Genomic DNA, 11,679 nt, shown 5'->3' on the forward strand with positions numbered 1-11,679 from the left:
GCCATCTGGTGGCGAGTGGTGGCATTACCAGGGCCATGGCTGCAGTGTTGCGCCGCGGACAGGACTGTGACCCGGGTTTTTTGTTTAATAAAGAGGAGGTACGACGTCAAACATGACAGATGTCGGGGTTTCATATGGTACAAACCAGATAATATCAGGCACCTTAACAAGACTATTAGCCTTTCTTTGCAATTTAAAGCTTAAAGAAGGTTAAGTATTTAACGAGTGTAACTTTTAGAAATAAACATGCAGAGATGCAATAGGTCCGAGTTACGCCTGTTTCGATTTAGTACATAATTATTGCCGAGAAAATTCATTACAAGTGTTTTATAAGGCAATATAAAAGTAATTGACCAATTTAGTTTAGAAAATAATATAAAGTAACATCCTTTGTGAAGAATGTTTTGCTTCTCTGCATCTTTGTTTACAAACAAATCGTTAATTTTCTGTATGGCGGGAAAAGCAAGCACGTGGCAGCTAAAAAAAGGGCTCCTAATGAGCATGCGCCGCACGCTTGTTAGTTCAGGTTTTACCACGACACACATGGTATCGCTGCGGTCGCTCCATAGCAGTCTGCTTAATGTGACACGCATTTAACATGGAAGTTACCACTCTTTCCGTAGGAGTAATGCTCGTTGGTTGTAAATAAGGGCTTGCATGTGGTTGTTGTGTTACGTCTCATTTGATGTATCCTGTATGTCTTTACTTTTATAATATGATGCCATATTGTGTGTTATAATTTGCAGTTATAAATTTGTTCACGTCGTTTGTGGTTTTAGTGCTAGTTAAAAAATAACTAAAGTTCAAAATGAATGCAATGACGGCACCCATGGAGAGAATACAATTGTTAGATAACATCGAAAAAGACATCGTGACATGTTTACAAAGCGCTGGTACGTAAGTCATTTAAAATTGTTTGCAGCAAATATTGAGTCAAAATTTTAAATAAATAATGAATGTAAGGAATATTGTTGAAAAATAAATTCTTATGGATAATTATACGTTTAATTACTACCAAAATCCAGATAGTGGGAAAGGCGATGTCCAGGTTAACTGTGGGTATTTAAAATCAAGAAAACGTGTGTAATTGAATCATTTAAAATAATATAAACGTAATTCTGAGAGCCACTCTACAGAAAAAAATATAATTAAAAATTCCTACTTACATCTGTATTTCATTTCTTAACATGTTTTTGAATCATTCCGTAAGTTCCGTTCTACAATGACACGAAAACAGACGGATAACGTATTTTTAATGGTTGCTTAGGAATTACCACTTTAAGATGTAGCCATCCTGACATAACCAACTCTTCACATGATTTCACAGTATTTTTTATGTAGCTATACTAACCCAACTAACCGTTCACATTGTTTTTAAGGGCGATTATCGGACGTCGCAGCTTTTTAGAACAGAAAGAAAGAAAAATCTGAAAACTGTTTTTACGCACTACATGCGTCCCTAAATTTACTCCATGGGGATGGTTTCATAATTCGTACTAGTTTGTGAAAAAATTAAAATTTTATATCTTAAATTATTACACCTGTGCTCATATGCCGCCGCCATTCATTGTTTACCCGTGATTAATATGAATATATGGTTTCCATATACTAGAGATGTTTCTGAATTAACTCTGCAAGGAAGGTTTCTTAATTCCTACTAGTTTGTGAAAAACACTTAACAGCTTACATTACAATACCTATGTATTCACGCAATCGCCAATCTCCATTGTTTATGTTTACCTGTTGATTTTTTTTTTTTTTCGTGAAAACTTTAGTCTATGTAGGTGTTGTTGTAATAATGAAAGTCATTTAAATAACAACTGTATTGCAGTTTTAAGGAATAATTAATGCTTGTATTTCATGTTTGTTGTTTTATTAAATAAGTAATTGTATTATAAAATGTTTGCTTTGTTACATTGCAATTAAAGTATGCACTATTTTGAGTCATGTTGTAACGAACGAGTGTAATGAAGCCTAAAATTTGAATTGAATTTTTAACCCTTTATAATTTTGTGCTTGCCTCAAGCAACCACATAATTCTGCTCTGGAAACACCTCCACTTTTTGAGATGAAATTTTACAGAGGCATTGTGGTTACCTCAGATGACCACACCTAGAATCATTATTTTCTTTCTTGTTAAGTGCCGTAGAGTGAATACTCTAGCTGAAAGAGTTTTTTGTTGGCCACTCTGGTAAAAAATTGTGTCTATTAAAATACTAGCACTGATAGAAATACAAAAATTCTTCTTTGTGGTTAGCTGGGATGACCACAATGCTCTATTCGCACCACTGTTTAGTGCTTGATGTAACAAGTTGCTAGGTTTGACTTCAGATTATCAAAAACAGAAAATTCATATACTGTAGAAGAATGGGTAGTAATTAAGTATGTACACTTATTACAAATTTGTTATTTTATTGATGTAGTCATTTATGCCAAACATGTTCTTAAAATATTACAATAATTCATTTTTTTGGCCTTGCAGGCTAACCCCCAGGCTCTTTATAATCCTTTTCTTTTTTGTATGGCTTATCAACACACTTTTGTCATAGTTTGGTGTTAAAAATGTATTCACAGCATGTGCACGGATAATTTTTAAGGTACTGTACATTAATATTTTTTTTGGCAAAGATGATATTGTGAGAATTACTGGAGAGTACAATTCTTGCAGACACGCTCTTTATTATTTAAATACATTATAATTTGTACTAAAGTCATTAAAAATAGTTTTGTCATCATTTGCAGTTAGAAATTTCATTATGTGAATATAATTTGAGTTGTTAATAAACCGGTACATTAATTATTCAAGGGAAATAGCATCGTTTATGATACTGGTGTCAGAGCTGGAAGGACTGACAGTAGAAGAGATATAACAAAGGTTTGATCTTCTAACTGAAGATCAAGCATTTATATTGAAGTTAAATTGTTGCGAAATGTTTATAATGTTTCATTGTGACAGTACATGTAATATAATTTCTATAATGTATTACTTTCAAGAAATATTATATAATTATTTTTGTTGAAGCTTTTGCTATGTTCCTTTTGTTAGTATTATAATGAAATAACATTGTAAAACCTGTCACTGCAAATTATAACTTTTACATTTTTAATTATGTTTACATTATTGAAATAAATAATAAACATAAAACAATGATACTAACAGCACTTTTACCAACAATTAACTATGTGGTTACCTGAACCAACCACAAATCTATTACAACATTCGTATTCAACAATTCAAGTCGCCGTCAATAAAGGATTGTGGTTGCCTGTGCTAACCACCACTAAATGCTACTTTCCAAAGACTACACAATGTGAAATTATTTTCAAACTTCAGATATAATATCATCTAAGGAAATCCACTAACATAATCGACAATCTAAACCAAACAAAAAAATTCATGATTTTTTGGAGTAAAACAAACGTGGTCAACTCAGGTAACCACAAAACCTTTTACGATTAATTTGAAATAAATGTCTGCTTTTTAAAGCGTTAACGTCTTTCATTTTTTTGCAAGGAATACGTGCTGTGCAGTTATTTCAGTGAATTCTTTGATTACAGCAGTCGTATATTTTGTGTTCGTTATGGCTGGTGTTTCATGTATCCAAGTTTATCCCTGGAACCTAAAGGCTTGATCCTGTGGTACATGATGCTTGCTGTTTTAGTTCAGTATGTACGTCGGAAGATCCTGCACATAAAATAAATTGCGAAACAAGAAATAATTATGATTGTAAGATGAAAAAAGAAATTGTTTCTATTCTACTTACAATCATAATTCATTATTAAATGACAATATTGTTTTCATATACACAATCTTCCAACATACTTCATGCCGTTGGGATCAAGTCATCAAGATCATGCCATCAAGATTAAGCCTTCAAGATCCAGGAATAAATGTCAATATATGAAATGGAAAAATTAGTGTATTTTTAATTCTCCATAGTTGGCAACAGTTGTGCTAAACAAAGAGATAGGCCCTACACAATCGGTGGTAAACAATGACTGGCGGCGGCAGTAAGCTTTTAACTGTTTTTTTCACGAACCAGTAGGAATTAAGAAACTATATTTTCAGGCTAAATTTAGGAAAATCTCAAGTACTTTAAAAAAATTTTCATTTTGTGTTTACTTTTCGTTCTCCGAAGCCGTGAAGTCCAATGCTGGTATAGTAATGTAACCTGTAAACTATTATTACTTTGGGTGCATCATTCAGCAATTTATTTTTTTTTATATGGCAAGATGTGGAATTTGCCCTTCCTGTGGTACAAATTTGTTTGTATGAAGAGTGATGGTTTGACAGTTGCACTTTTTTTTATAGTGTAGGCCTAAGCACATGGTTGTGATTTTGTTTCACTGGAGAGCTCTGGTAGTCATGTTTGGTAGAAATCTCATTTACAACAACTGGTTTATAAATGTTTTATATGTTAATTAATTAAGTTCACAGCGATTACAAAAATAAATTTTTAAGTTTTTTTAATATTGTTTAATGCAGCCACATAAAGTTTTGAAAATGTGTTGTTGAACAAAGTCTAGTTTGAGGTAATGTACTAGGTCTTGGGTGGGTTGTGAGACTTGGCTAGAATGGCAGTAGTAGGTACATTAAATAGTAGAACACAAGCTAGAGGTGTGACAGAATTGGGTAAGTAGAGCAGACTAAAATACTCAGAGATCAAAAAAGGTATTCTCTCAATCATTTAATGTTACTTTGAGTAGTGATTTTAAAACCAAAGAAATGATTATGCACAAAGGAGATTACAGGGATAAGTATCACATAGTACAGACTGCGCTTTGCACCAGGAACATATCAGCATACAATAGTGCGCTAAAATTCTTATAACTAAATTTATATGCATATATTACCATGGTATCCAGCTATGTAGCACAGAGTAGTGTTACAAAAAAGTTTGTGACACTAATCTTTAAGTTCATGCTTTGTTAATACTGTATCAATAATCTTAATCCTTTTACTCAGAATATTAAAAGGAAAACTTTATAGAAAAACCGTCCACAGCTTATTTTTTTCACAAAGTGCAAATATTTATAAAAATATTCAAATGGGCTATTCCTATAACCAAACTTTGGCCCAACTTGATTATTTGTGTATCTTGAAATATGACACATAGAAAGCTTGTGTGCTTTATAAAAAAGTACTCAACAAGCTAACCTAATAATGCTAGCAAGCAATAAAATATTACACAACTCAATTAACTGAGTAGGTTCTTCTGGAGAGTAATAATTTCCAAATCTCTCCACCCAGGTACTAGGAAGTAGCATCAAAGAAAAATCGCTTTAACGCCCATGAAAGGTTAATACAAAGTACGAAGCCGATATGTAGATCATTCAAATACAGGTTAGCTAAATTCTTTGTCAAAATATGGTCAACTTTCAGGAGCTACACTAACTCGTAAAAAAGGGAAAAATGTAACTTACAGTTTGAAGGTCGCACCCATCAGTTGAAAAAATATACATTTCTTCCAAAATTTAATTCTTGAATAGATGAGTGGATTAGAACACTATCTGGCATGAGAACCCAATCAAATTGCTCACAGCTGGAGGACACGTAGACTACTGCTAATGGCGCTAGCAATTTTCCTTCTCTTCACTGGCCATTGCAAGACTGACCAGATAAAAAATAAAACTTAAGCTGGTAGTAGGGAATGCCTCCACAACGATTACGCACCTCCCCACTATAAACGCACCATAGCATTTAATTCACTGCGTATTTCAATTCGACAACTAACCACACAGTTACATGAAGCTAAACAACCACTTGCTGATGAAGTCTAAATCCAACTACGACTGCCACGAAGCATCTAATGGGGTCATGGATCAAATGCAATCACTTGTACAAATCAAATTTGACAATTTGTACTGAACTAACGCAGCCGATCTGTAAATGCTGTAGAAACTGCAGTATTTTTCAGCTTTGCCGGTGAAGATAACTATTGTGCCACACAGAATATAAAACTGTCACCAGCCACCATAAAATGGCTACACATCTTCAGTGAACTTCGTCACACAGTTGAATAAATCCAACGAGTGGTAAGCTTATGATGAATATATTCACTCCCACATTCTCTCACGACTAGAACACAACCGAAAATCCCAGTCACCACATCCCAAGTCACGATCCTAGTGGCCAAACGCTGCAACACCCTTGTACAGAACTCCACCAGTCACTTGCATACCCGTATGGCTAGAAACATCATAACTAGCACTCCTACTCAGCCAGTCAGCTGTCGCGCTCATGACAGCAAACACTGCAAATATCAACTACACTCGCGCAACACGTGCACAAGTAACTATATGACACCAAAAACGCCTCTGGTGACGAACAGAACACAACCAAAACAACAAACCAAATGTGCCGTGATGCAGACACATCACAATAATTTAATGTGAAGTGCCTAGTGAATATAAAATGTTCTTGTGTGTTCAATATAAGTTTTGTGAATAATCAATAACTGAAAATTCCTATGTAAAAGATTTTAATCACAATTTCTCGTTGCATTAAACAAATTGTATGACAGCTATTAAAATTTTTCTTGAATTTTGTTTACCTTTTATGAACAATTATTTACTGTCATCAATTCTTAGCATATGAAGATGAGAATTTAATTTGGCATAAAATTTTATGTAAGTATATGAGGGTAGGTTACTGGTACTTTGTGATGGAGATCTTACCCTACAATCCTTCAGCTACTGGCAAAACTATGATTAAATTAAATCACTTGTATCTGCAACTTACAGCCCAAATTCAAGCATTCCAACCATCTCTGTCATTCCGAAGAGAAAGCCTTGCAATGTTCTCGAGACCCATGTGGAATCCTTGTACGCCAAAACCTCCATCTTTCACCTTAGCACACAAACTGATGTGTATGGTGGCATTCAATAAACACTAACTTTACCAACACACAGGGCGCTGGTAGGATACCGTAGAGAAACCTGACACATTACAGTAAAACATTTCGTAGTATGTCTGTGGCAAATGTTTTCATAGTATCTTACATCCAGCCCCTACATTGTATAGAACTCTTTGCCCCTTGCATGCTACAAGCATAGTTTTCATTTTTAAGAATAGTTACAGCACTCTTAGTTAATTTTTGTAATTATTAGGTAAATTCTAGTTAAATATTTTATTTATCTAAAGTTTTTAAATCTTATCTTGATGAAAGTTTTTTTCTCAATTTCATTTCCCTCATGTGTCAGGGATTTAGTTGACATGGTCGGGGGTATTGTTAATGAGACGTACGAGTTTACTGAGCGCCACCGTGTCAAGGGGCACGGACCCGGCGGAGACTCTCGCCTCAGGGCGTGACGTCGCCCGTGTGAAGACGTGACTCGACCCCCTTGCTGCAGTTCTCGGCGACACCTGGACCTGGCCCGATCTCAGCGCCGGGCACGCTCTGATGATTAGATGGGTGGGTTCTTAGGGCGTCCCACACGCCAGACGTCGAGGAGGCAAACACGTGATCAGGCACTCGGACAACACGCACGTGGTAGAACTGAGCTAACTCTCACAGGCGCGCGTGCACAGATTGTCCACACATTTATTTACGAAACCATCTCTACAAGGTAACTCAAATAAAAACTCCGCGGTACGTCCGGTTTACGTTGAGTTCATCTCCCTCTCACGGCGATGGCGAAGAACTGCCGGGAAAAACATGTCCGCCGGGTAGCCTCGACAAAAGCCTCTCGCGCGCATCTTTTCGAGGTCTGTGGAGCTCTATCCCCACACTACACACGCGGCGGGAGGTTTGAATGCTGTGGCTGGAGGGGAAGGTGGGAGGGTACTGGCGTATCGGGCTCGGAGGCGTTGCCCCGGATGATGTTATTGTAAACTTAAATTAAAACTTGTTTTATCTTGGATGGCCGAAGAATATATTCTGTATGTTTGTGGAAATTTTTCTAAAAAAAAACTTTTCGTTTTAATGAATGTATAAGTAGTGGAAAAGAAATTTTACAATCATGAAAAGTTCTGTAGTATGAATTTCCAGAGTTAATTTTTTTCAGGAAGAAGCGAGTACAAGTATTGTTTTGAGTTCTACAATTTTGTTAAGTCCTAGTACTCATGTAACCATCCCAGTTGAGCTATGTGTAAGATTCTTTAATATAACTTTGACGACAGCTGTCGTGTTTATCCTGGTCCCTAGGCCCGCTGTTGCCCATAGCCGTCTGGTCCGGGCATGAGTGTAAAAAAGTGTTTGTGTGGTGTTTCGAGTTGTGAGCGCACTCGAGCGCGGCGGCTGGTGTGATGAGTGACAGTTTTATCTGACCCGGACCGCGTACCGTCTTCCACGCATCTCGTGCGTCCCCCTCCCCTGCTTGCCGTGCGCCGGTGCGTGGGAGGCAGTCGTAGCTCGCCTCTCATCCGCGACAGATGCGTCTGAGCGCTGCTCCACGCTTCGCCGGTAGCGACTCGTGAGTGGTTCGCCGTTTAGCAGCCAGTGCCTTAACGACATAGACAGAACTAAATGGCGTCTCGAGCGGCCGTCAGGGGTCGCTGTTGTCCTGGCCCCCTGTTGTAAGCCACGAGGTGAGAACCCGCTCACTCTCTGAATTTTAGGCTGGCCGGTGCTCTCATCACGATAAGGATTCACTCGTAATAGGGGTCAGAGAGCCAGGTGTCGTCAACTTATTAAAATCTTAAATGTGGCGGAAATACTACAAGTTTGGGCTTGTCGCAGAGTAAACTTAGTAGAGTGGGCTTAAGAGATGTTGCATTGTTTTTTATCGTGGTAATTTATTCCCAGCATTCATTGTTTCATAATTCTAATTTACCTTTATCCCCAAAAACATCTATCATTTATAACATCCTTAATATAAATGCACGAGAGTTCCTGCTTCGGGCAAGCTCAGCGAGTAGGAGACTTGAGAAGCTTATAGTGTCTCGTGAATCTCCTGTAGGAGGGTGCTGGAGCTGCCCGGATCACATGGCTCAGTTGCTGGGAGTGCTTGATTGTGTTCCAGTGCCAAGTCTTGATTGTTTCATTCCTAGGCCAAGCACTGATGGAGCTGAGCAAGGAGAAGTCGAGCGTGAAACAAGCGGAAGGACACACTCATCAGTTTCTGAAGACCCTCAACTGTGTTGATTCAAAGCTGACTGAACAGATTAACTACCTCACTCAAGTGTCCACTGGTAATAATGTGCTAACTTTTATAGTAGATTGTGTGCTTTGTTTTTAAAGCACTTATTGGATTGTTATGGATGAGAGTGGTAGATGTCGATGTGGTTTGGTAGTTATGAGAATAGGATGAGCATTAGCCTGCTATTTGTGGGAGTGGTCATTGGTGACTGTTGCCACCTTAACAACTTGAGCCTCCAATGTCACGCATGTCACAGAGGTATGGTGGTTCATAGCAGATTGCACATCCTGCAGGGCCGTACCAGACCTGCCAGCTTCATCAGGGTCCTTCATTTACCTGAATCCAGGGCAAAGGAAGCATGACAAGTCGTTAGCACGTCGTCCACTCAAGGTTTCAAAACAAGAACAGGATGGGAGGATTGTACCTAAACAACCGTTTTCCTACAATGTCTGCATTAGTATTCAAATGCACAGATGACTGCTGTAATAAATACTTATCTCTAGACATAACTACCCCAAAACTTGGTGTTCGGAGAAGCCATCTTATTTCTGAAAAGTAATCTTAGTGCTGGTGTTAGGCATATGCCCATTCCAGTTTATGTAGCTACCACTACCTTAATGTTCCCAGTTGTATCACTTTTTCAGGTAGCATACCTCCAAGGTGGTGATAAATCATATGTTTTGTACATCAGTTGAGCACACAAATATTTCAACATAGTCAAGAACAGATCTAGGCATAAATTGTGAAAATGTAGAGGGTCACTTACCTTTTACAATTATTAGATATCCTTTACTAATATTTTTACTATAACTTTGTCATGTGAAAATTCTTTTCTGTATGTTATGAAAATAAATATTTTTTTTTGTATACATTGTAATTTGAACTAACTTAATGCATGTAAATAATATAAAACCTAACATGTTTTTTTTCTTGCAAATATTTATTTTGCCTGCCTACGAACTAAATTTCATTCTTTGAAAATATATAGATTCTCATTTCTTCTAGCTGTAAATGAGCATTGAAAAAGCTAATATTTAAGGTAACATTGGCGTAACAATATTTAAAAATAGTTTGCTGTAAACAATTTTTTTAAATCTTTGAGTAAGAAAGAGTCAAGAGTAAAATATTCCACTACAAATTCATTGACAATTTCAGCAATAACAAAAGGAAAATTTAATTTTTCCTAACTGAGCCACTGGTATAACTCACTCAGTTAGTTGAAGAATTTTCCAACAGATTGCAGGCAATGACAAAAACAGGAAAATAATTTAGCAGGGAAGAAAATTTATATCTGGACTGGCTCAAGTTTTGCTAGTCAAAATTTGTTGATCGTAGCGCTACAGATAAAAAGGACAGACTAGAACAAGAATCAATTGAGCACATAAAACTCTCATCAACGGAAAAATTTGTAAAATAATAAATTATAGATGTATGTGAGTTGATGAAAGAACCAATAAAAATATATATATATATATATATATATAAAATGTTCAGTTTTCTTTACTGAAGTAAAATCATTACTTAAATTTCTATGTTAAACGTCTACTATTCCCGAGATTTTAGTGTGAAATTCAACTCCAACCTTAAAAAAAATTATATAATGGTTAATTTGAACCCCCTCCTTCACAAAGTTCTGGCTGGAGTGTGTTTGTGTGTGTGTGTTGTAGGCCAGCCACACGAGGGCTCGGGCTACGCGTCCCAGAAGGTACTGCAGATGGCGTGGCACCGACTAGAGCACGTGCGCAGCCGTGTCAACGAGCTGGAGCGCATCAAGAACAAACATCTGCAAGTGCGCGTGATACCCCGTGCACAGCAGAATGGCACGCAGCCTGCCCCCACCACCGGCTGAGCTCATTTCAAGCCATGTTCCATTGAACTGTTGTGCATTGAATGCTTGGATGTTCTCTTACTTTTAATGTAGTCTGCTAGGAGGTACGGGCCTCGATTCCTAGCCTGTCTGGCATTTTTCAGGTGAACATTAGTCTGACAAGGCTATCTCGGATGTGCAAAGATCTCAGTCTGAGTCACGACGCTCTTGAAACCAAAGGCCATGTCATTTACATGCTTGGTGATTTTTCATTATCTTGCAGTTCACTTCTTGGCTGGTACTCTTCAGTTGTAAAAAAAGTATTGTCCACTTACTGGTAATATGCAACAGAAAACACTAAATTACAGGTGTCTTTTTTATTCGACTACATGTTTGCACGGGAACTTTTTCTTGTCTAAAATAGTTATAAACTGCATCTGATACCCATTTCAATTAATGATGTAAATATATGTATTAATTTTCTGTAATGACAATATAATTTAATTACATTTATAATTTTTTTTAAACTCTATTGTAAATAATTCTCTACTGGTGACTACTCTAAATGTTGATACAGTAAGTCCTCTATTTACGTCGTACCAATTTACGTCGTTTCGGATTAACGTCGCTAATGTTTGAGTACTCATGTTTCAATTTAAGTTGTCGCCGATTCACAATAACGTCGTTTACAATGACCGTAAATCTTTATTTTAACCAAAACACCGTATATAATTCGTTTATAATTCTTTGTTTCCTTCGGTAGTTAATTTATGCTATGTAGCGTAAGCTAC

At 37.0% G+C, this 11,679-nt stretch overlaps 1 protein-coding gene across 1 annotated transcript; it reads left to right on the forward strand.

The window, feature by feature from the left end:
* The first annotated feature begins 607 nt into the window (after window positions 1-607).
* On the forward strand, window positions 608-11,415 carry LOC134527477 (mediator of RNA polymerase II transcription subunit 11). Its single transcript, XM_063360179.1, has 3 exons — window positions 608-893; window positions 8,993-9,133; window positions 10,749-11,415. Exons 1-3 carry the CDS (start codon window positions 809-811, stop codon window positions 10,928-10,930), a joined length of 408 nt encoding a protein of 135 aa, XP_063216249.1. The 5' UTR covers window positions 608-808; the 3' UTR covers window positions 10,931-11,415.
* The last annotated feature ends 264 nt before the right edge of the window (window positions 11,416-11,679 follow it).

Source organism: Bacillus rossius, chromosome 1, assembly GCF_032445375.1.
Source record: "Bacillus rossius redtenbacheri isolate Brsri chromosome 1, Brsri_v3, whole genome shotgun sequence".
NCBI classification, from domain to species: Eukaryota; Metazoa; Arthropoda; class Insecta; order Phasmatodea; family Bacillidae; genus Bacillus; species Bacillus rossius.